Source organism: Mustela nivalis (assembly GCF_964662115.1).
Source record: "Mustela nivalis genome assembly, chromosome: 7".
Taxonomy (NCBI): Eukaryota; Metazoa; Chordata; class Mammalia; order Carnivora; family Mustelidae; genus Mustela; species Mustela nivalis.
In genome coordinates this window covers 103,280,508-103,307,091 of record NC_139026.1, presented here as the reverse complement: position 1 = coordinate 103,307,091, position 26,584 = coordinate 103,280,508, and the positions used below count along the sequence as shown (strand labels likewise).

The 26,584-nt window shown below is 38.8% G+C and overlaps 1 protein-coding gene across 8 annotated transcripts in view; it reads right to left on the bottom strand.

The window, feature by feature from the left end:
• Nucleotides 1-2,861: 2,861 nt before the first annotated feature.
• CD163 (CD163 molecule) overlaps nt 2,862-26,584 on the bottom strand; it is a 35,933-nt gene continuing 12,210 nt past the window's right edge. The window contains exons 7-17 of one of the 8 annotated variants that reach the window (XM_082742548.1): nt 17,786-18,100; nt 17,372-17,686; nt 16,899-16,991; nt 16,503-16,817; nt 15,046-15,366; nt 13,371-13,679; nt 12,991-13,026; nt 12,683-12,790; nt 11,157-11,252; nt 10,211-10,259; nt 2,862-3,070 (exon numbers count right to left, since the gene is read on the bottom strand). In XM_082742548.1, the coding sequence (XP_082598674.1) occupies nt 10,240-10,259; nt 11,157-11,252; nt 12,683-12,790; nt 12,991-13,026; nt 13,371-13,679; nt 15,046-15,366; nt 16,503-16,817; nt 16,899-16,991; nt 17,372-17,686; nt 17,786-18,100 (1,928 nt within the window). In that variant the 3' untranslated portion in view covers nt 2,862-3,070; nt 10,211-10,239. Of the gene's footprint in view, nt 3,071-10,210; nt 10,345-11,156; nt 11,268-12,682; nt 12,791-12,990; nt 13,027-13,370; nt 14,095-14,303; nt 15,367-16,502; nt 16,818-16,898; nt 16,992-17,371; nt 17,687-17,785; nt 18,101-26,584 lie in introns of all 8 variants that reach the window. The other 7 variants (XM_082742544.1, XM_082742547.1, XM_082742543.1 and 4 more) reach the window with 7 other exon arrangements.

Sequence of the window (26,584 nt, the reverse complement as noted above, 5' to 3'; positions counted from 1 at the left end):
GAACAAGAACCATATGATACTCTCAATAGATGCTGAAAAAGCATTTGACAAAGTACAGCATCCCTTCCTGATCAAAACTCTTCAAAGTGTAGGGATAGAGGGCACATACCTCAATATCATCAAAGCCATCTATGAGAAACCCACCGCAAATATCATTCTCAATGGAGAAAAACTGAAAGCTTTTCCGCTAAGGTCAGGAACACGGCAGGGATGTCCATTATTACCACTGCTATTCAACATAGTACTAGAGGTCCTAGCCTCAGCAATCAGACAACAAAAGGAAATTAAAGGCCTCCAAATTGGCAAAGAAGAAGTCAAATTACCACTTTTCGCAGATGTTATGATACTATATGTGGAAAACCCAAAATACTCCACTCCAAAACTGCTAGAACTTGTACAGGAATTCAGTAAAGTGTCAGGATATAAAATCAATGCACAGAAATCAGTTGCATTTCTCTACACCAACAACAAGACAGAAGAAAGAGAAATTAAGGAGTCAATTCCATTTACAATTGCACCCAAAACCATAAGATACCTAGGAATGAACCTAACCAAAGAGGTCTAGAATCTATACTCAGAAAACTATAAAGTACTCATGAAAGAGATTGAGGAAGACACAAAGAAATGGAAAAATGTTCCATGCTCCTGGATTGGAAGAATAAATATTGTGATAATGTCTATGCTACCTAAAGTAATCTACACATTTAATGCAATTCCTATCAAAGTACCATCCATCTTTTTCAAAGAAATGGAACAAATAATTCTAAAATTTATATAGAACCAGTAAAGACCTCGAATAGCCAAAGGGATATTGAAAATGAAAGCCAAAGTTGGTGGTATCACAATTCCGGACTTCAAGCTCTATTACAAAGCTGTCATCATCAAGACAGCATGGTACTGGCACAAAAACAGACACATAGATCAATGGAACAGAATAGAGAGGCCAGGTATAGACCTTCAACTCTATGGTCATCTAATCTTTGACAAAGCAGGAAAGAATGTCCAGTTGAGAAAAGACAGCCTCTTCAAGAAGTGGTGCTGGGAAAATTGGACAGCCACATGCAGAAAAATGAAATTGGACCATTTCCTTACACCACACACGAAAATAGACTCAAAATGGATGAAGGACCTCAATGTGAGAAAGGAATCCATCAAAATCCTTGTGGAGAACACAGGCTGCAACCTCTTCGACCTCAGCCGCAGCAACATCTTCCTAGGAACATCGCCAAAGGCAAGGGAAGCAAGGGCAAAAATGAACTATTGGGATTTCATCAAGATCAAAAGCTTTTGCACAGCAAAGGAAACAGTTAACAAAATCAAAAGACAAGCGACAGAATGGGAGAAGATATTTGCAAACGACATAACAGATAAAGGACTAGTGTCCAAAATCTATAAAGAACTTAGCAAACTCAACACCCAAGGAACAAATAATCCAATCAAGAAATGGGCAGAGGACATGAGCAGACATTTCTGCAAAGAAGACATCCAGATGGCCAACAGACACATGAAAAAGTGCTCCATATCATTTGGCATCAGGGAAATACAAATCAAAACCACAATGAGATATTACCTCACACCAGTCAGAATGGCTAAAATAAACAAGTCAGGAAATGACAGATGCTGGTGAGGATGCGGAGAAAGGGGAACCCTCCTACACTGTTGGTGGGAATGCAAGCTGGTGCAGCCACTCTGGAAAACAGCATGGAGGTTCCTCAAAATGTTGAAAATAGAACTGCCCTATGACCCAGCAATTGCACTACTGGGTATTTACCCTAAAGATACAAACGTAGTGATCCAAAGGGCACATGCACCCGAATGTTGATAGCAGCAATGTCCACAATAGCCACACTTCGGAAAGAACCTAGATGTCCATCAACAGATGAATGGATCAAGAAGAGGTGGTATATATACACAATGGAATACTATGCAGCCATCAAAAGAAATGAAATCTTGCCATTTGCCACAACATGGATGGAACTAGAGCCTATCATGCTTAGCGAAATAAGTCAAGCAGAGAAAGACAACTATCACATGATCTGCCTGATATGAGGAAGTGGAGATGCAATGTGGGGGGCTAGGGGGAAGGAGAAGTATCAATGAAACAAGATGGGATTGGGAGGGAGACAAACCATAAGTGACTCTTAATCTCACAAAACAAACTGAGGGTTGCTGGGGGCAGGGGGGTTGGGAGAAGGGGGGTGGGGTTATGGACATTGGGGAGGGTATGTGCTTTGGTGAGTGCTGTGAAGTGTGTAAACCTGGCGATTCACAGACCTGTACCCCTGGGGATAAAAATATATGTTTATAAAAAATAAAAAATAAAAATAAATAAATAAATAAATAGAATAAATTTTTAAAAAATTATAAGAAAAAATATGGATACATGATTTCAATAAAATATCAAATTTCATTATGATAACTTACATTTATATAGAAAAGATGTAATTTACACATTAATTTCAGTTTCAGTTACACTGTCTTAAGGAACAAGGAAGTGAGCCATTGACTCTTTGTACCTTTACCAGGCGTTGCTGTGCATATTTTGTTAGTGACAAGAATCACAATAACAAAAAGCAATTAAGAACTGATGATATTCATGCCTTGTAGAGGTAACAATATATTATTAACCTTTCAATAATCATTAACTTTCCATTTCTTAAAAAAAACTGAAAAATAAAACAAATTTGTTTTGATTTTGTAATAAGAAGAAAATTATTATTTAAACCAAAGTAGAAAACATATATATTATATGCAAATGGAAACGCAAAGAAAAAGACATCATGTTATATTTATGAAACCCTTAAAAAGTCAGAAAGCCTACTCAGAAATTCATAAAATCAAGAGCAGGAAGTTAAGACAAATTCAAATCAGCAATATTCCTTTTTATTTAATCCCCTTGAAAGTCTTATAAACAGTTTCTAGTCACATTCACCAATTTAATTTTTATAAATTCAGCAGCAGTCTTTAGGACACTAGGAGACAAAGAATGTATTTGAATCCTCAGTGAACCAGGTGGATTCTTGCTCCATTCCATTGTTCAGGTCTTCATCATGTGGTCTTCAAGGCTGAACTGAAACCATAAATAGAAAAACTGTTATTTTCCTCTTTGTGCACACTTACATAGAATTATGTTGTAATATGATGTGTTATATTACAGCACACACAGTTTCACCCACCAAACACACACACAAACTCACATGTATTAAAAAGCTTACTACTTCCTTGAACAGAAAACTTGAAAGCAATGATTTGCAGATTTCACCATGCATGAGAATAATTTCTAGCTCATAGAATGAAGAAGGCACCCCAAAATGCCATTTTTAAAAGTACCCCCATCTGATTCTGAAGCAGTGACTCAGCCGTGATTCCTCTTCAAGGAAAAAGTAGTTTAATCCTTATTCATTACATCAGAATAATATTCATATGTCCAAGATTATAAATCATAAGTCTATTGTAGTCCTAATCTAGCAAAGTTTGATATTTAATGTTTCCATATACATATACACACATATACTCTTATAGGTATAAACATTTAATTATGTCTGATAACTTGAGCCCATAAATGGAATGATGCTGCATTTTTTTTTACATTTTAAATCATTTTTATTAACATATAACTTATTATTTACCCCAGGGGCACAAGTCTGTGAATCATCAGGCTTACACATGTCACAGCACTCACCATAGCACATACCTTCCCAACCACCCAATCCTTACCCCCCAACCCCCAGCAACCTTCAGTTTGTTTTGTGAGATTAAGAGTATCCTATGATTTGTCTCCTTCGATCCCATTTTGTTTCCTTTTTTACTTTCTAACCTCTCACAACACTCCTCCCTGTCTCTCAAATTCCGCATATCAGAGAGAGCATATGAAAATTGTCTTTCCCTGACTGATTTATTTCACTCAGCATAATATCCTCTAGTTCTGTCCATGATGCTGCATTTTTGAGGATGATTCTTCCTTTTTCAGTTGGCCATACCATAATTTTCTAGCCATCAGCTCACTGATACTCATTCTGTTTCCAGTTTTTTGCCACTACTTACAATGATGTAAATAGGAATCCTTACATATAAGTTCTTACACACTAGTGGCTTTATTTGTATGGAAGAAATTCTCAGGGGTAGAATTTTGCATGAAAGGATTTGTGGAACATTTAAAAAAATGTTTCCTAGACATTTACAGATTGCTTTCTGCAAAGGCTACCACACCTCCAATTTCCAATAACAATTTTTTGAAATTACGATTTTCCGTGTATCCCCACCAGCAATAAATAGTGGTGCTCTTTTAAATGTTTGGCAGTCTGATTTACTCAAAGTGACACCTCTGTGTGAATGGTAACTTGAATTGCCTGGATATAGTGGTGAATTTGAGCATTTATAAAGGTCTATTTGTCACTGAAATTCATTCTGTGTGAGTTGTCTTTTCATAGCTTTGCCCAGTGATGATCTATCATCAGATGTTATCCTTTAATAATTGTTAAGATGGATAAAAAAACAAAACCCATCTATATGTTGCCTCCAACAAACTCATTTTAAGCCCGAAGACACCTCCAGATTTAAAGTGAGGGGGTGGAAAAGAATTTACCATGCAAATGGACATCAGAAGAAAGCAGGAGTGGCAATCCTTATATCAGATCAATTAGATTTTAAGCCAAAGACTATAATAAGAGATGAGGAAGGACACTATATCATACTCAAAGGGTGTGTCCAACAAGAAGATTTAACAATTTTAAATATCTATGCCCCCAACGTGGGAGCAGCCAACTATATAAACCAATTAATAACAAAATCAAAGAAACACATCAATAATAATACAATAATAGTAGGGGACTTTAACACTCCCCTCACTGAAATGGACAGATCATCCAAGCAAAAGATCAGCAAGGAAATAAAGGCCTTAAACGACACACTGGACCAGATGGACATCACAGATATATTCAGAACATTTCATCCCAAAGCAACAGAATACACATTCTTCTCTAGTGCACATGGAACATTCTCCAGAATAGATCACATCCTCGGTCCTAAATCAGGACTCAACCGGTATCAAAAGATTGGGATCATTCCCTGCATATTTTCAGACCACAATGCTCTAAAGTTAGAACTCAACCACAAAAGGAAGTTTGAAAAGAACCAAAATACATGGAGACTAAACAGCATCCTTCTAAAGAATGAATGGGTGTACCGGGAAATTAAAGAAGAATTGAAAAAAATCATGGAAACAAATGATAATGAAAATACAACGGTTCAAAATCTGTGGGACACAACAAAGGCAGTCCTGAGAGGAAAATATATAGCGGTACAAGCCTTTCTAGAAACAAGAAAGGTCTCAGGTACATAATCTAACCCTACACCTAAAGGAGCTGAAGAAAGAACAAGAAAGAAACCCTAAGCCCAGCAGGAGAAGAGAAATCATAAAGATCAGAGCAGAAATCAATGAAATAGAAACCAAAAAATCAATAGAACAAATCAACGAAAGTAAGAGCTGGTTCTTTGAAAGAATCAATAAAATTGATAAACCCCTGGCCCAACTTATCAAAAAGAAAAGAGAAAGGACCCAAATAAACAAAATCATGAATGAAAGAGGAGAGATCACAACTAACACCAAAGAAATACAAACTATTATAAGAACATACTATGAGCAACTCTACGCCAACAAATTTGACAATCTGGAAGAAATGGATGCATTCCTAGAAACATATAAACTACCACAACTGAACCAGGAAGAAAGAGAAAACCTGAACAGACCCATAACCAGTAAGGAGATTGAAACAGTCATTAAAAATCTCCAAACAAACAAAAGCCCAGGGCCAGACGGCTTCCTGGGGGAATTCTACCAAACATTTAAAGAAGAACTAATTCCTATTCTCCTAAAACTGTTCCAAAAAATAGAAATGGAAGGAAAACTTCCAAACTCATTTTATGAGGCCAGCATCACCTTGATCCCAAAACCAGACAAGGATCCCACCAAAAAAGAGAGCTATAGACCAATATCCTTGATGAACACAGATGCGAAAATACTCAACAAAATACTAGCCAATAGGATTCAACAGTACATTAAAAAGATTATTCACCACGACCAAGTGGGATTTATTCCAGGCCTGCAAGGTTGGTTCAACATCCGCAAATCACTCAATGTGATACAACACATCAATAAAAGAAAGAACAAGAACCATATGATACTCTCAATAGATGCTGAAAAAGCATTTGACAAAGTACAGCATCCCTTCCTGATCAAAACTCTTCAAAGTGTAGGGATAGAGGGCACATACCTCAATATCATCAAAGCCATCTATGAGAAACCCACCGCAAATATCATTCTCAATGGAGAAAAACTGAAAGCTTTTCCGCTAAGGTCAGGAACACGGCAGGGATGTCCATTATCACCACTGCTATTCAACATAGTACTAGAGGTCCTAGCTTCAGCAATCAGACAACAAAAAGAAATTAAAGGCATCCAAATTGGCAAAGAAGAAGTTAAATTACCACTCTTCGCAGATGATATGATACTATATGTGGAAAACCCAAAAGACTCCACTCCAAAACTGCTAGAACTTATACAGGAATTCAGTAAAGTGTCAGGATATAAAATCAATGCACAGAAATCAGTTGCATTTCTCTACACCAACAGCAAGACAGAAGAAAGGGAAATTAAGGAGTCAATCCCATTTACAATTGCACCCAAAACCATAAGATATCTAGGAATAAACCTAACCAAAGAGGTCTAGAATCTATACTCAGAAAACTATAAAGTACTCATGAAAGAAATTGAGGAAGACACAAAGAAATGGAAAAATGTTCCATGCTCCTGCATTGGAAGAATAAATATTGTGAAAATGTCTATGTTACCTAAAGCAATCTACACATTTAATGCAATTCCTATCAAAGTACCATCCATCTTTTTCAAAGAAATGGAACAAATAATGCTAAAATTTATATGGAACCAGAAAAGACCTCGAATAGCCAAAGGGATATTGAAAAAGAAAGCCAACGTTGGTGGAATCACAATTCCGGACTTCAAGCTCTATTACAAAGCTGTCATCATCAAGACAGCATGGTACTGGCACAAAAACAGACCCATAGATCAATGGAACAGAATAGAGAGCCCAGAAATAGACCCTCAACTCTATGGTCAACTAATCTTCGACAAAGCAGGAAAGAATGTCCAATGGAAAAAAGACAGCCTCTTCAATAAGTGGTGCTGGGAAAATTGGACAGCCACATGCAGAAAAATGAAATTGGACCATTTCCTTACACCATACACGAAAATAGACTCAAAATGGATGAAGGACCTCACTGTGCGAAAGGAATCCATCAAAATCCTTGAGGAGAACACAGGCAGCAACCTCTTCGACCTCAGCTGCAGCAACATCTTCCTAGGAACAACGCCAAAGGCAAGGGAAGCAAGGGCAAAAATGAACTATTGGGATTTCATCAAGATCAAAAGCTTTTGCACAGCAAAGGAAACAGTTAACAAAATCAAAAGACAAGCGACAGAATGGGAGAAGATATTTGCAAATAACATATCAGATAAAGGACTAGTGTCCAGAATCTATAAAGAACTTAGCAAACTCAACACCCAAAGAACAAATAATCCAATCAAGAAATGGGCAGAGGACATGAACAGATATTTCTGCAAAGAAGACATCCAGATGGCCAACAGACACATGAAAAAGTGCTCTGTATCACTCGGCATCAGGGAAATACAAATCAAAACCACAATGCGATATCACCTCACACCTGTCAGAATGGCTAAAATCAACAAGTCAGGAAATGACAGATGCTGGCGAGGATGCGGAGAAAGGGGAACCCTCCTACACTGTTGGTGGGAATGCAAGCTGGTACAGCCACTCTGGAAAACAGCATGGAGGTTCCTCAAAATGTTGAAAATAGAACTGCCCTATGACCCAGCAATTGCACTATTGGGTATTTACCCTAAAGATACAAACGTAGTGATCCAAAGGGGCACGTGCACCTGAATGTTTATAGCAGCAATGTCCACAATAGCCAAACTATGGAAAGAACCTAGATGTCCATCAACAGATGAATGGATCAAGAAGATGTGGTATATATACACAATGGAATACTATGCAGCCATCAAAAGAAATGAAATCTTGCCATTTGCAACAACATGGATGGAACTAGAGCGTATCATGCTTAGCGAATTAAGTCAAGCGGAGAAAGACAACTCTCATATGATCTCCCTGATATGAAGAAGTGGTGATGCAACATGGGGGCTTAAGTGGGTATGAGAAGAATAAATGAAAGAAGATGGGATTGGGAGGGAGACAAAACATAAGTGACTCTTAATCTCACAAAACAAACTGAGGGTTGCTGGGGGGAGGGGGTTTGGGAGAAGGGGGTGGGATTATGGACATTGGGGAGGGTATGTGTTTTGGTGAGTGCTGTGTAAACCTGGTGATTCACAGACCTGTACCCGTGGGGATAAAAATATATGTTTATAAAAAATAAAAAATTATTAAAAAAAAAGATATATATTAAGATGCATGTATATGTATATTTATCCCTTTCATGCTATATACCATTTATTACCTTCTATGTGTGTATGTGTATATGTATAATTTAACACTTTGCATTTATATACTTTTAAGAGTTCCACCTTTTTTTTTTTTAGCATAACATTATTCATTGTGTTTGCACTACACCCAGTGCTCCATGCAATCCGTGCCCTCCCTAATACCCACCACCTGGTTCCCCCAACCTCCCACCCCCCCGCCCCTTGAAACCCCTTAGATTGTTTTTCAGAGTCCATAGTCTCTCATGGTTCACGAACTTTAATCCTGTGTCTCAATTCATATTTATTATACCCACCAAAAAATGCCAAAACAAAACCCATACCTCGGTATATATCATTTGTAAATATATCGTCCTCCCCAAATTGTTTTTATTTTAATGGAAAATATATCCACTACCTCATTTCACCATCTTTTCTTTTTGATGTGTAACTTAACAAATTCCTCGTCTATTCACTATTTTCTTCTGTTATACTTTCCACATGAAAGCAAATTATAAAATGCGAATCTGATTTTGTCTTGCCCCAGCTTAATTGTTCAAAGCTCACTGCCTCTCTAACAGTCCCTTAAATAAAACATGAATGTGAACTACAATACAAGGCCATTCATGATGGTGCTCTATGTGGCCTCTTCAAGCTTAGATTCTCACCATTTCCTCTCTCTTGGGATTTACTTTAAACAATCATGTCTTTGTCAGTAGTATCTTTTATTTATGTGTCTGCGGTGCTCAGAAAACCACTTGTTACTGTAAATATGATCAATACATATCTTTTAAGATTTTTATTTTTAAGTAATCTTTACACCCCATGCGGGGCTCAAACTTACAGACCTGAGAGCAAGAAGTGCCTGTTCTGCTGACAAAGCCATCCAGGCACCCCGATTCAATACATGTTTTTGAAAGAAAAACTTCTTACTGTTCCCCAAAGATGTGGTTCTTTCCTATGCCTCCATAGTTTGTACATGCTATGTCCTTGCCCTGAAATTGTCTTTCAGTCATTTGATGATTGTCTTGAATATCACATCTTCAGAATCTCCCCCAATTTCTTAGGAAAACTTTCTATGTTCTTATGACATCTTGTACTACCTTTACCATTAACATGCATTACACAAGTGTTGACGTAAGTCTTTTCTCTTTCACAAAATGACCATTACAATATCTTGAAAAGATTTAATCCTATAAATGTACCCAGTTTCTCCTTAATTCCACGATGTACCATTGTTATTGCTTAGGATATATAACTAAGAGTTGGGGCACCTGGGTGCCACAGTCTGTTGAGCATCTGACTCTTGATTTCAACTCAGATCTCGGACTCTTGATTTCAACTCAGGTCATGATCTCAGGGTCGTGGGATCAAGCCCAAGTTGGGATCTCTGCTCAATCAGGAGTCTGCTTGGGATTCTCTCCCTCTCCCTACTCCTTCTGTCTCTCCCCCCTTTCTCTCTCAAATAAGTAAATAAATCTTTAAAAATAATAATATATAACAAAGAGTTGGATAAGAGTCACATTTATAAAGAGCTGTTATGTATTCTGAATATAGATATACACACATAAATATATACACATATGTATGGAAATATATGTATATACATTCTTTTTTTATAATACCAGAGGAGTTCTCAATTTTCAAAAACATGTACCTATTTTGAACAACATTGAATTATTTCTCCTCACTCACCTTCTTGAGTTTAATTCCCATTTTTCTTTTCAGTGTACCTCAGAATGGTCTTCTTTTTCATCCGGAAACAGGAAGAGATTTAGACACAGAAATTAGCTCAGCATCACTAAAATCATCTGACTCATTGGGATTTTCTGAAAAGAAGAAAATAATTACTGGGAAATAAATCAGACCTCCCCGCAAGTGTCGTAACACCTCTTTGAACATTTAAGCCCATTGCTCACAATTAGGAAGACAAACGTGTGATTTACGGGGCACAGGAAGTCTTTTCCATGACGTAAATATGTTTTCCTAACATAGTTGCAAGTCCCAAGTCCCTGGGATTGAAGAAGGGAGGCAGAGCCTTCCCAGAAGGTAAGGAATACAGAGAAGGTGTTGAGCCTTCATAGAGTAAGTGGGTGTTGAACTATTTCTTCCAACCCAGCAGAATTAGGCTGCCCAGAGGCAGAATTAGTCCTTTGGTGCTAAACAGAAGTTGGAGGACAAAGAAACCTGTATAATGTAATCGGAAATAGTGCTGGCTTCTATGGGAAAAAGATATAGGAAGTTTAAGCTTTTAGATTTTTAGGGGAAAATATCATAAATATCAAGTTAGAGCAGGAAGTGAGAATGGAAGGAAGTGTGAAAGAGAAGTGAAAAGTGAAATCTTTTAGATTAATTTGTTCAGTAAGATGAAGTCTGAGTCATAATATTCTACTTGCATTGCTCTCTGTACCTCCACCAGAAATAATCATAGACCTCTAAGCCATATCGCATGATTGCAGCTTTTATGTTCTCTAAGAATCACTTGTAGTTAGTTCCTGCCTTTCTTCCTTATATGCATCAGAAGCTTCCTATGACATGTTTGAGATTTCTTTCCATTGCTATGCAAAGTACAATGCCTCAGCTGCAATTGTAGCTACTGGTCTAAACCCCAGGGCTATAGACCCTCAAAGAACCCACAGACCTGAGGAAGTCAGCACGTCCAGATCATCTGCTTTCAGGCAAGAATTCATCTCCCGGTATTGAACTTGGTGAACTGAATTCTCTCCTCTCAAGGAAACTGACAACAGAGGTCCTAGGTTAGGGATCAACAGATATAATAAAACTTGCCCTCCCTACCAGGGCTTTTTCCCAGCAGTGCACACATACTCAATCTTTATCCATGCCCTTGTCTTTTTTCCATCCCTTCTAAGGCCAAACTTTTCTCTTATAATGTTACAAACTCAAAGGCAGCAGGGTGAGACCAAACCACCCCTACTGTCATCATATGCCACCCCAGTTTCTTCCCCCAACCAGGTGGCAGTCTTCTCTAACTTGGAGCTTTAAAAAAAAAAAAAATCTCTAGGAAACCTATCCATCCTCTCTTCTCCATGCTCACTATCAAGTCCTTCTCATCTTTCATGCCAACTATTTCAAAATGCTACCCCTACAGCCCCTCACACATCCTGTCATCAAAAAGAATGTTCTAGGGGCACCTGGGTGGCTCAGTGGGTTAAAGCCTCTGCTTTCAGCTCAGGTCATGATCCCAGGGTCTTGGGATCAAGCCCCACATCGGGCTCTCTGCTCGGCAGGGAGCCTGCTTCCTCCTCTCTCTCTGCCTGCCTCTCTGCCTGCTTGTGGTCTCTATCTGTCAAATAAATAAATAAAATCTTTAAAAAAAAAAGAATGTTCTAAAAAACAGCTGGACTATTTCACCCCCTCCACCACATAATACTATTTGACTAGTCATCTTCTTACCATAAAGTACATGATTCATCCGTTGTTCCCCATCTTTCTACAGTCTTATTGTAGCTTCTCTCCTTGAACTCAACTTTTACTTCCCCTCAAAATGGCAGTGGCTTCTCTACATTTGTATGTATTTTTCTCTTTCCCTTCACCCAGTTCTTTGAACTGAATTATCAAAATGTCTCAAAGCCTCCTAGAAGCCTCCAATTCTCTCCATGCCCTAGTTAATTACTGTCTTCTCTGTGCCACTTGTGTTCCTTATTCCCATGAATAAATAATACTACAAGGTGCCTTATTGTTTGCATATGTATCTCTTCTGCTAGACTTGAAATCCCATGACTACTCAAACACTTGACTATTGATGTCTATACCTTCAGAGCCTAGTACATTGCTTAAACAAACAGTAAAATGAGTACTACGTATATAGTAAGAGCAAATAAATATTTGGGAAATAAAGGATTCCTCCTAAACCATATAAGCATATTCATCTGAAACTACAAATTCTATAATGGCCTACTTAAACATACAGCTAGAGCTCAGGAATCATTAACCACCCCAAACCCCTTTCTCCTCTGAAATCTTGTTTCCTTTTTTGGAGAAACTACTTGAACTCTTCTAGGTTTCATCCTTTTGGCTGTTGATGCTTGAGTCTAATATGTGCACACTTGCTTTTAATAGGTGTATCTATTGCTGATAATATGTATTTTATCCCAAGAATCTTCTTATCCCATTGAGACATTAGAAAGACCATAGCTTGGCTCAGACCTGTAAGCAGCTGTTGCTGTCTTCGCCTCTGAATCCACAAGAGGAGAGCAACGAGAAAAGCCAACACAATGACGCCAAGGATCCCCAATGCAACAACGGATGAGCGACCTAAGTGCAAGAAAGCATCACGAGAAATGACCTCTTAGCTGAGAGACTGAGGTCCCTGGTACCATCCCTCTCTTAGATACAGGATGGCTGAAGTAAGCTTCCCAATCCTCAGAAAGACTTCTGATCCAAAGTTTCTTAACAAAAAAGATTCTAAATAATGCAGACAATTGGACCCGTGTTCATAAACCCCACGATTATACCTCCAGCATTTGATGATCTTTGGGCCATGGCAATTTCTGTAGGAGAAAAGAGAAGGAGACTCAGTCTGGGGAGTAATGTGTAGAACAAATATTTCTATTTTTTGGTGTGAGACTTTGGTGCCTCTCAACCAAGTAACCTACTCCTTCCCACCTCAAACTAGGGTCCCCTTATCCTTTACTCCTTCTGCACCGAGAGACATGTAAGTCATATGCTTTTCCTTGGTGAAAGCCAACGAGTAAGAACAAATACTCTCATGGTTCCTTGGATTGAAACATCATCACTCTTTCCCCACCAGAACCCTGTGTTGAGGTGTCCAGTCTTGCCCACCCCCTTGTTGCTGCCCGAGATTCCAAGCTTACTCCAGACTCCTGGCACTCACCTGAGCACCTCACAGCAGCATCTTCCTTGTGCCCACAGTCACTGTGCCCCCAGGGTCTAGCAGGACAATCCCACAAGGAAGATTCATTTCCTTTGCATGCCAATTCGTTGAGCCAGATGGGCCCAGTCCCCTGACCGAACGCTGCTTCTTTTAGTGCCTCTAAGGCTGGGCCACAGCCCAGCTGTCGACACACCACCTGCGCGTCTTCAAGGTCCCAGGAGTCGTCACACACTGTTCCCCAGGAACCTCCGTGCCAGAGCTCTACACGTCCAGAACAATTAGAGTTTCCTTCTTGAAGTCTTATCTTGTCTGAAAAATCACAGACACCTAGATCATTTCTGAGAATATAAAAACTTTTAAGAGGTCACAGAAGAAAAGACAGATTTGAAAAATCTTTTTAAATCTTTTTTATTTTAAGAGGCACCTGGGTGGCTCAGTCTTCAAGTGTCTGCAGGATTCTGGGATCATGACCCTCATCGGGCTCCCTGCTCAGTGGGAAGCCTGCTTCTCCCTCTCCCACTCCCCCTGTTCCCTCTCTTGCTGTGACTCTTTCTGTCAAATAAATAAATAAATAAATAAAATCTTTTAAAAAAATCTCTATTTTAATACTTTGCTTTTAAAAATAATATATTTTTAACAAAATTTGTCCTTTATGAAAGCCTATGTTCTTTCAGCAAGCTGGGTGTATTTCATCCTGGACATAAGAACATTAGCTTGGGGGCGCCTGGGTGGCTCAGTGGATTAAGCCGCTGCCTTCGGCTCAGGTCATGATCTCAGGGTCCTGGGATTGAGTCCCGCATCGGGCTCTCTGCTCAGCAGGGAGCTTGCTTCCCTCTCTCTCTCTCTCTGGCTGCCTCTCTGTCTACTTGTGATTTCTCTCTGTCAAATAAATAAATCTTTAAAAAAAAAAAAAAAGAACATTAGTTTGGGGGCATCCGTGGTTAGGTGTGGCTCCGTTGGTTAGGTGTCTGCTTTCAGCTCAGGTCATGATCCCAGAGTCTTATGACCGAGCCCCGAGTTGGGCTCCTTAACCAGTAGGGAAACTGCTTTTCCCTCTTCCTCTGCCTCTCCCCACCTGGTGCGCACTCTCTCTCTTTTTCCCTCTCTTTCTCTCCTGCTTGCTCTCCCCCTTTCTCTCAAATAAATAAATAATTTTTTTAAGAAAAGAAAATTAGTGTGACTCAGGAAATGTGAAATAAATGAAGTTAACATGGTATAATGTTAATTTTCTCAAAAAGAAAATGATTTAGGAGACTGCCAGGTATGTAAAAAACCTCTTCCAGTGTAAGAAGATGGAGAATGGCAAAATACTTCAGGACTGATCTTTTTGACTGCTTCTCTTCTTCCATTAGTAAAGCAAGATAATATTTGAAAGAAAAGTTAGAATGGTAAGGTAGACCGTTTAATATTCAACTACTGAATTATTTATTTTCTGCTCCTCATGTGTTCTCTGAGAAAGCAATTAAATAAAAACTTTCAAGAAGACCATGGGAAGTGTAATGCTTTTTGGACAACTAATCCATGATCCTGAATACCTATAAGCTGAATTAAATGAAAAGAATTACGCCAACTGGGTAGAATACGTAGCAGATGTTATTCATTCCTACTAAACGAGATCAGAAGATGATCGTGGAATTACAAAATGGAATTCTCATATCAGCCAAAGGATATTCACCAGCACATGTGATCCAGGTCTCCTCTGAAGGTCTGGCCACTCTCTGTTTCCATGGAGCAGATGGGCACTGCCATAGCGTGTCCGGTCCTTTCGGACATTGGACATTGTCCACCCACATGTGCCTGGATGTTGGCTTGTCTAAAGATGCAGGAATGATGTCTCCTCTGTCCGCGCAGCCCAGCTGCCTGCATACCACCTCCATGGTGGTTGCAGACATCCCGCTCTTACCAACGCTGCCCCAAGCTCCATTATAAAAAACTTCCAGACGCCCTGCACAGCTGTGTCTGTTGGTTTCATCGATCAGTCGCAGAGACATGAACTCTGGGGTGAAATACAGAGTTAGTGGTTTCACATCTTCTCTGAAGATTCACAGGGCTCCCTCCCTTTAAGATGAGAATGGCTTTAAAATTAGGTACAACATGTCAATTATTAGTAATTCTTTAGTAACTTCTAGATGATTTAGTAGATTTTGGTGAAAAGTAGTATGTTCTACACTAAATATATAGTATGGTTCTATAAATAGCTTATGGTGTTCTGGTATTGGGTTTTGTGCTTAGGGACCTCTTTAGAAGGCCACCAATGATTCTAAATTGATTTCTAAATCTTAACCAAGGGCTCGGAGCCTTTTATATCAATTGCATAGCTTGGATTTTTCTCCCTAAATTATTGCAGTTTTAGCCTCAAGAAACTTATTTCATTAATCTTTTTGTAGGTCTTTTGATAGTTAAAATTTAGTGAGATACTCAGACACTAAAACCAATGTTGTGCACATCACCTTAAAATGAAACATTTCCTTTTCTGACTCTTTGTAGTTGGCTGCATATGTCCTCTGCCAGTTTATGTCATTAAATGCGAATGATATCAAATCACTTCTGGCATATAGAATTTTTCACTTCCTTAAGTAACAAAGTCATATTTCTGTTTGTCCCAATATATCACCACTGAGTACAGTTTTCAACTTCACAATAGTTTTTAAGCCTTGCCACGTATACAGAATAAAAGCAGTGGGGTCTTTTGATAATTTTTGCTCCTACAACAAGTAAGTTTCATTTGCTTATCATGGAAAATTACTTGGGAATGGTGATTATCTTTTGCCCTATAGAAGTAGTGCTGGATTTATTCTTGTCCCTTCTAATCTACATTATACAGTGATACAAGTGGTGTGCTGAATATAGTTCCATATATATTCATAAAAGTTCTTGATTTTGGTTTTGTTGTCATGTTCATGATAGGCAAGCCCAGTTCTGTATTTTTCTCTTTCTGATGTTATACTGCCTTGCACTTGGGGTAGCATTAATTAATTAATCAAATCTACACTTTGGGACCCTGACTCAAGAAATAGTTCCCTCTAAACCTGCTTTTTAGGAAATATTCTCAGTCCAGTATCCCTAACTCCCCTTGGCTCCTCCTCGGTCCTTCTTGAGTCATTGTGACCAGAGCTTCGGCATAGAACTCACCCGAGCAGATGACTCCTGCATCCTCCTTATGCCTGCAGTTGTGCCGTCCCCAGCCATGTGATCGGCATTGCCAAATGCGAGATTCTTTTCCGTTGCAGTCCATCTCATCCAGCCAGATGGGCCCTGCTCCTTCCCCAAAATGGGCAGAGCCAGTGGCATTAATGGCCATTCCGCAGCCCAGCTGTCTGCACACCACGTGGGCATCACTCAGGTCCCAACTGTCATCACAGATGGTGCCCCAGGAGCCCTCATGGTAGACCTCTATTCTCCCAGCACAGCGACCACCTCCATTTACCAGGCGAAGCTGACCACTCCCTGGAAAGAGAAAATAAAATGTTAATGAAACACCTTCATAAGGATGGAGATCATTTTTACAGATTGGTCACTGATTCTCACCTATGCAAGTGACACCACTTTCTTCTGGAGTGATAGATCTCGTTGTGTCCAGAGATGAGGAGTTGCACGGGGATAGGGTCTGACTCTGATTTCCTGAAAACACCAAACTGCTCAGTCACACAAGATATAAAGAAGTTAGGGTGTGGAAGGGAGACCCAATAGAGTGTAAGACAGATGAGCTGAGAACAAAGAGCTCTAGAGAGAGGAGATGGTGGTGGGTCAACCAGGTTGGGAATGCTTTGAGAAGGGCAGGTACATGGTAAGCACCAGATAGGTAATTATGAGTTTTGTGAAAACTAAGTGTACTTTTCCTCTAAAAAGACACATGAGGTTACTGTTCTGGCACATTTCTCATGATCTCTTAAAATAGATCATGCCCTTTCTCTTTTGTTCTTTGTCCCTATAAGTACACTGGCTCTGATGGCTGACCACCACGAGAAAGGTTCGTCACCAGAGGTCCGTCATCCTCTTACCTGAGCAGATTACAGAGGCCACTTGCCCAACAGAACACAGCGACGCACCCAGAGCAGTGACAGGACAATCTCCCATGTGCTGCTCAGTCCCCGTGCAGTGAAACATGTGCCTCCAGATCTGACCACTTCCTTTCCCAAAATGCGCTCCTCCCGGGGTAGAAAGGGCAACTCCACATTTGAGCTGCTGGCACAAAACATGGGCATCTTCCATGTCCCAGTGAGAGTTGCAGAGGGATCCCCAGTTTCCAAGTATCTTGAGTTCCACTCTTCCCTCACATTGGGACTTGCCATTCACCAAGCGGACTTCTGTGTATCCTGGAAGGAGAATAGGGCTTTTAAAAAGATGTCTGCAATTACCTAACCCTGCCCTCCTCACAGCACAGGAACAACAGCAACATGTTCTCTGGGTCTCACTTGAGCAGACGACTCCAACATCCCTGCTGTGGCTACAAGTCCCATCGGGCCGGGAGGCTACTGGGCAGAGCGAAAGGTGGGACTCCTGGCCCTCACACTGGAATTCTTCAGCCCAGATCTGTCCATTTCCTTCTCCAAAATGAGCTCCCCCTAGGATGGAGATGACTGTGCCGCACTGTAACTCTCTGCACAGCACACTGGCAGCTTCCAGAGAGAAGTCAGAGTCACAGACGGTGCCCCACCTGTCACCATGTTTCACTTCCACACGCCCAGAGCAGGGAACTTCTCCTCCAACCAGTCTGGGTTCCCTGTGGGCTGAAGAATGAGAAATGTCATGATTTTTCGATTTTCCTTCATGATGGGAGTGGAAAGGGGATGCTGGGGTGTTTAATGATTTTCCATACTTGTTTGCCTTGGCTTTTCTGCCTGGAATTGTCCTAGCAGATTCTAGATGTCTTTATTCCTCACTGGACCAATTCATCTGAGAGAATTTTAGAACTTTGGTTCTTGGCCTCAGCCATTCCTAGAAACATGATAACTCTTTCTTTTTAATATTTTGTCTACATTATTCATAACACTGGAGACCATAGATTATATATATATATATATATATCTTCTTTATTTTTTAGCCTATATTCATTTCTCTACCTACTTCTGTCTGGTGTTGGCCCCAACCTTTTTGAATGGTTTTAAATATAGTGTTGCAATATACTTCCTGTTTTCAAACTGAACATGGGATTTCTTCTTCTCTTTGATATGTGTTAACTTGATACATGAGATATTCCTTTCTCCCATTTTCTCCTCCTTCCCCTCTGAAAGTACTTTACCAGAACCTTTCATGAATTCCCTAACCAAAATGTTGTCCTCAACTCCCTCACTTTCTCTTAACTGCCAATAAATATTTTTCATTTATATGTTTCTCTTTAAATTTATATTCATAAACATATCTACTTGGACATTTGGCACATAAGGTGTTCAAAATTGAATGAATTATTTTACTGACAGGACCACAATGTTCTTTACTCAATTAATGATATCCAGACCAAGTTAGAATCACTTAAAAATCGAACCACTTCTTTATCTCACTTCTTTATCTCAGAAATGATAATGATAATGACAGTGAGAACATTAAATGAGCACCTAATTTATTTATGGCACTTTACTAAATGTTGAACAAACATTATTTCACCTAATCCTTACAATCTCCTCAGGGGAGAATTTTTTAGTATCATTCCAATTTTACAAACAGGGTAATGGAAACAGAGAGGTGTAGTAACTTGCTGAGATCACACAGGGAGTTCCTGAAGGGCCAGGATTTGAAGGCAGACAGTATGTTCCAGAGCCTAGAATCCTGACCTTCTCAATACACAGCTCATGTGGAATATCACCAAGGTCTGGCAGTCCTCCAGTATATTTCTCCTCCTTATTTGTGGCTACTGCTTTTTCTTTTAAGACTCATTTATTTATTTTAGAGAGAGGGAGGGAGAGAAAGCACGAGCCAGGGGCAGGACAGAAGGAGGAGAGAGAGAATCTCAAGCTGACCTCCCGCTGAGCACAGCTCACATCATAGTGAGCTTCTCGTGATGGTGAGATCATGACCTGAGTCAAAAGTTGGACCATTAACTGACTGAGCCACCCAGGTAGATGCTCCTTTTGCTACTACTTTCATATAATTTGTTTTTTTTCTTTTTTGTCTTCATATATCATGTAGACCCTTGTAATGGTGTCCTAAGCAATCCTGTTATCTTGTCTCTAAGCCATCTTTCTAATGAATCTATGTCATGCCCGCACATGTTATTATGTTCAAGTATTTCACATGATTTTTTTGTCTTCAAGGCAATTCAACATTTCTTTACTATTTATGCAATAATTTACCCTTTCACCAAATAGTATTAAGGACCTACAATGTTTTAGGCATTTATGTGGGCTAAAAATTCTGTCACAGTTTAGTCCATCAGTAAAAATAGATACTACTATTACTACTACTACTAATAGTAATCATAACCATAGCAATGAACATGTATTGATCACTTGCTGTGTGATTCCTATGGAGCAGGAATTATAATCACCACTTTTCTTTTGAGGAAATTGAAGCAGAGAGAGCTTTGGGAGATTCTCCAATGTCACCTATTAAAATTAGAGATGATAAACATTATTTTCTTAGCATGCTTTAAAATACTTCATGCTGTCACTTTTAAAGCTCTCATGTCTATTACTTTATCAATCATACCTGACGCTCCAGCCTTAAAGAGGCCTGGTCATGCCATGTTTGCGTGGCTCTATACTTACAGTGTATTTCCTAACCTATGTACCTGGGAAAAAGCTACTTCTTTCCAGGGCTGCTCAATTTCTCACTGATCATCCTCTCCCTCAAAAACACACAGGTGAGCAGAAGATATACATGTTCAAATAATGATGAGTCCAGGGGTGCCTGGGTGGCTCCTTAGATTAACATCTGCCTGTGGCTCAGGTCATGATCTCAGGGTTCTGGGTTTGAGTCCTACATCAGGTTCCCTGCTCACAAGAAGTGTGCTTCTCCCTCTTCCCCTCCCCCCAACTCATGCTATCTCTCTTTTCCTCTCTCAAATAAAATATTTTAAAAAAATGATGAGTCCAAAACTAAAACTATATGTTAGATATGAAACTAGTAAATGAAGGAGTCATCAGCTCTGTCTGAGGCTTTGCAGGAAAACTATAGAGAAAGCTATAAATTTGAGCTGAGTTTAGAAATAAAGAGATCAGGAGTTTGCCAAGTAAGCGATTGTAGATCCACATTTAAAGGACATAGTCATAGGGGCACCCGCAGGTCATGATCTCAGGGTCGTGAAATTGAGCCCTGTGTGGGGTTCTGTGCTCAGTGGGGAATCTGCTTGGGATTCTCTCTCTCTCTCTCTCCCTCTGCCCCTCCCCTGCTCTCCCTCTCTCAAATAAATAAATAAATAAATAAATAAATAAATAAATAAATAAAATATTAAAAAATAAAGGCTATAGTCCTGAAATACGGCATAATTGAGGAATTATGAATAATCTGGTATGGATGGGATTTACAATGTAAAGAAAAGGCACACCAGAAATAAAGCTAGGGGCACCTGGGTGCTCAGTGGGTCAAGCCTCTGCCTTCAGCTCAAGTCATGATCTCAGGTCGAGGCCTGCATCAGGCTCTCTGCTTAGCAGAGAGCCTGCTTTTCCCTCTCCCTCTGCCTGCCTCTCTGCGTACTTGTGATCTCTCTCTCTCTCTCTCTGTCAAATAAGTAAATAAAATCTTAAAAAAGAGAAGAAATAAAGCTAAAGAAATGGGGCTCAGGTTTTAAGAACACTCTTTGCCAAGTACAATTCTCAAGATAAATAGGAGTTTCTTTTGATATTCTCAGAGATTATTCAAACTATTTGGGAGATATAAACTATTTCCTTTAATTAATTTTTAAAGGAAGGAAGTGCATTTGAAGGACCATCTGAAAGACATACATCTTTTAGAAATGCCTGCTGTCAAACAGCACTAATTCCCTTGATGTTAGTCTCAGCATGACACAGATATCCTATCAGCACTTGCCAGATTCTGAAAACGTTTCAGATCTGACTATATGCTGTACTGCAGCAGTATAAAATACCCCAGCACGTGAAGATTTTGCCACTTATCATTAAATTTGAACAAAGCAAGTTTCTACTCAAATGTAGGTCGAAGAACACATCGCTTTCTAAACACAGCTCCAAGTTTAAAGCAGATATGATTCTTCTACCCCACAAATAATGAAAGACTCTTGAGTTGAATCCTTAATTTCTTCTTGTTAAACCATCATCTGGGCATGAAATTCCTCTAAGATATCATTAGCTAGCACGCATATGATCCCCTTCCACTTTGGAAGAGATATAAACCTTTAAATAAAGGAAGTTTCTTTCTTTCCTTTTAGGGGCTCGATCTCAGGACCTTGGGATCATGACCTGAGCTGAAGGAAGATGCTTAAGGATTGAACCACCCAAGCACCCCATAAAGGCAGTTTCTTAGGCTGAGCCAAAGTCATCTTTCTTGTGAACTCTTGCTCTCTCATCTGGCTTCATCTCAAACAAAATAAAACATAGCTGGTGCCAAAACAAACCAAAAAATGAAATCAAACCGATAATCTCTTTTGTGGTGAAAACTTATTAAGCACTTGAAAAGAGATCCTTTCTATAAATATCCTCTTCTTTCATTTTTCCTAAAGTGTTTGAACCCTGGGCAAAGGGAAATTCTTCCATGCAGAAGTGACTTCCAGATTCCACTCTAGCTTTTCTTTATTCATGAATCTGTTAGTAACACATTAATCTACACCATAAATTGGCTTCCTCATATCGCTTACTCTGTGTACATGATTAGACTATCCAAAATTTACTCCTTTAAGAGATTTCTTTCCAGCTAAACCTGTGACTGCATTTTAACATAGAAGCTATACATTTGATTTTTGTACCTGGATTTAGTTCCTTTGATCAATAATTTAAACTTCCCCTGTGGCATAAGTAACTGAATTTGTCTTTCTTTCTTTCTCTAGAAGTAAATAAATGAAGACATGAAGAAAAAATGTGAGAAAGAATTCCTTAGAATTATTTCCTTTTGTTTAGTAATAGATAAACTACACAGTATGATTTAAAGAAACATTAACATATTATCATTTATTTCTTTCCAGACTCTGAAGAAGTATAAAGCATTCTAGTATCAAAACTATTTCTCGGGGCACCTGGGTGGCTCAGTGGGTTAAGCCTCTGCCTTTGGCTCAGGTCATGATCCCAGAGTCCTGGGATCGAGCCTGGCATCGGGGGGTCTCTGCTCAGCAGGGAGCCTGCTTCCCTTCCTCTTTTTGCCTGCCTGTCTGCCTGCTTGTGATCTCTGTCTGTCAAATAAATAAATAAAATCTTAAAAAAGAAACTATTTCTCAAACCTTAGTAAATACAAGGGTGGCACAGTTGGTTAAGCAACCAACTCTTGGTTTCGGCTGAGATCGTGATCTCCGGGTCTTGAAATCAAGCCCCACATCAGGCTCTGTGTTCAGTGCTTAGTCTGCTTGGGATTCTCTCTCCCTCCTCCTCTGCCCCTCTCCCACCCTGTGCTCTCTTTCTCTAAAAATTAAAAATAGGTTTAAAAAAACCTGATTCTTAAGTTCAGATGTTCTCTGTGGTCCATACTCAGACATCACAAATAAAATGTCTGGGAGTCAAAGTAATTTTGTAGCAAATTTTCTTAGACCAGTTTGTGACTGGTTGATTGAAACTGCACATCAGAGATAAATTTTTGCTTTATCTTTCTAGTCTTCCAGCTTTTTTGAGTTCGTTGGCCCCTTTTAGCCTTAAAACCCTTTGCTCTATACAACTAAGAACTCTAATTATTTAAACAGATAATGGAATTTGTAGTTTGAATTTGGCAGGCACAGAGACAGTATTTCCATGATTTTCTCCCCTGGAAGCCTTCTAAAGTACCAAGAAATCAAGACATAAAATTACAGGGGCGACTAGGTGGCTCAGTCCATTAAGTGACCAACCCTTGGTTTTGGCTCAGGTCATGAGCTCATGGTTAATGGGATTAAGCTCCATTTCCACTTCCAGCTTTCAGCTCAGTGGGAAGTCGGCTTGGGATCCTCTCCCTATGCCCCTCCCCCTAATTGTGGGCACTCCCATACTCTCTCTCATAAATACATAAATCCTTCAAAAAAGAAACAATATTACAAATTCTATTTCTAGCAAAACAAGAAGAGTGCTAAAACCTATGTACCCACGTAAGTAGAAGAGCTTCTAAAAGATACACAAATATAACAAAAGAGTTTACAAAAGAAGGCAAATAGCATGCTTGACATGCTTAGCAAACAAAAATAAAGCTCTGTAAACAGAGGGCCATCTTTCAGCTGCAAATTTTCGATATTTGGGATTTCTATTCGATGCAGTTGAATAGAATTCTAAATAATTCAGAATGTTAACCAACTGAAGTGCTCTAGTAATAAAACCTAAATTCTGGATGCAGTTGAACAGAATGGGTGGAAAAAATACATAATAATTCAGATATTGTAGATTGGAAAGCTGATGCCTTGTTATCCCTGATAAGATATTTGAATAAATGTCACCTTGAAAAGAAAACCATGTGCTCTCTGAAGCTGAAAAATCAGAGGATATACTTGGAGAACAAAAAGACTGGAAAAAAAATTGGAATGCTGGCATGGCATAAATCCTCCTTGCCACTTCTAGTACTTACAAGAGAGAGCTGAACTTAGACTTGAAGTAGCCAGACTACAAGAAAAAAAATGGAAGGAAAGGGACATCTGGGTGGCTCAGTGGTTGACCATCTGCCTTTGGCTCAGGTCATGATCCCAGCGCCCTTGGACTGAGCCCCATATTGGGCTCCCTGCTTGGCAGGAAATCTGCTTCTCCCTCTCCCACTCCCCTGCTTGTATTCCCTCTCTCGCTGTCAAATAAATAAATAAAATATTTTTTAAAAAATTGAAGGAAAAATACCAATTTTGTAAGGAAGACATGTTCTGCCTACAACTACTACATAATGTAATGAGAGATCTATAATTTGGAACTTGCAGGACTGAAAAAAAAAACAAAAAACAAAACCCTAAGTATCCTATACCCCAAACTGTGGTGGTGATAAAACTGTAGGCTTAGCAGAACATAGAATTGACACTCCACATACAAAGTTCATAGCCTACCAGCAAGACCCGGGCTGTGGTCTTGTTTTTCCTCCCAAACCCTAGGTTTTAAATGACCTTAGGGGACCAGCCAATAAATTCAGAGGAAGGGGCTGGTCATAGCAAAGATCAGAGTCTGTAAATACATTTCTTGACTCTGGTTACTTTCATGTGGCATTAGATGAAAGAAAATTGTCTAGAAGGGCACTAAGTTTGGGGAGAATTGTTTTTGCTAACTTTGAGGACAGTGGATATCGGCCAATGATAAGTCAACCTGTAAAGCAATCCAAAGGTCTCTAAACCGATGTCAGCAGAAAGTGGGTTGTGAAAGGTGTGCAGCCTCCAAACCACACTCAGATATGACTGTGGAGAGCATGCAGTAGTAGGAACTGCCCCGAGAATAGCACTTGGGCCCATGAAGGACATGGACAGAGGACTGCTTCTCAGAGGGCAGAGCCTGGCCTATCAGACTGGTTTACTGTGAGCTCCCTTGGTCGCCTCTCAACTTATCATTCTTGACCAACAGGATTTGATAATTACTGCAGAAAAACAACTCCAGGTACTTCTTGGTGACCACAGAACCACACAAACAGCTTTAAACTGCTTATCTATTTGGCTTATTTTAGTAAGAAAAATAAACTTTTTTTTATCCACTCTTACTTGGCTTTCTTTTGGTTGCTGTTAAACTTCATGCTAACTAATATAAAATACAATTCATAGGAAAACATTTAGAAGAAAATGATCAGTCTGACATACAATAATGCTTACACATGCCCAAATACAGGCAAAGTACCCCCAGAAAAGTTATGTAGAGAAAATATAGTCCATAGTTAGTTGTAGCTTGATACATGATGACAAAATATTATGGAGACATAATATGACAACATAAAGTTGCATAATATGACTAAGTTAAGGTCAGATATGTCTCTCATCTCTAAAAAGTAATCCAATCAGAGTTCTTTTTAAAATAAATCTGAATTCTAGGATGAATACAAGTGATGTGCCTAGAACAAAATGATACAGAAAGATTGAAAATAAGAGAATAGAAAATAAATAAAGCAATTGTGATATTAACATCAGACAATTTGATTCAAAACAAGAATCATTAAACCATAAAAAATGGGAAAGTCTGCAATACTAAAAAGCACAATTCATAATGACCACATAAAGGTCATAGGAAGATCTATGTCTGAGATGCACAGAGCATCAATTCATCAATTATATGATAGTCACTGGTATACTCAGTGGAAAACCTATAAGGTTTTCCTTATGAATTTATGAACTAGGAAAGAATCAACATTAATTAGGCACTGAACTCAAGAAGTTAAATCAGTCAGAAATCAGAAAGGAATTAAAAGAAAGAAAAATTATAATGAATTAGAAAATGAAAATAGTATTAATCTTCAAAAATCCAAATGCTGGTTCATTAAAAAAAAGCAAAACCAAACTAATTTTATCTAATAAAAGAAATTAAAAGTATAAATAAAATCACACATAATAAAAGATAAGAGAACTATTATTGATAGAGAAGTAATTTCAGAAAGGTCTTTAAATATTGATATGAAATTATGGTCAAGATATTGTACTAAGTGAATATAAGGTACAGAACAATTTACAAAATATGCCATCACTTGAACAACAAAATGACATGAAACTTATATATAGATTTGTTTGTATTTACATTTAAACATATAAATACATTTATTATATTTATTATACATATAAATACATTTATACATATTAATGTAAATACAATATATACTATATATATGTTATATGTATATAAAATATATGTATTTTTTTCTTTTGGAGATATATTGTGTAAATACAAACAAATATATATATATATATATACCAGCCATGGAAGTTGCCCGTGAAGAGCAGAACTAGACAGTTGGGGATATCTTTCAGAAAGAGCTTACACTTTCGTTTCAAAGTGTGAACCATTAAACACACACACACACACACACACACACAAAGTGTGAACCATGTGACTATATTGTCTAATCAAGAAATCTCTTTTAAAAAGTAAAGAAGAATGGTTGAAAAGCAGATATGTATATTCAGATTTGTACCTTAGAAGACTGTCATTTTCCAATCAGAGGATAATTTCTATGTAACTAGAGGTAGACACCATTTACAACATCAG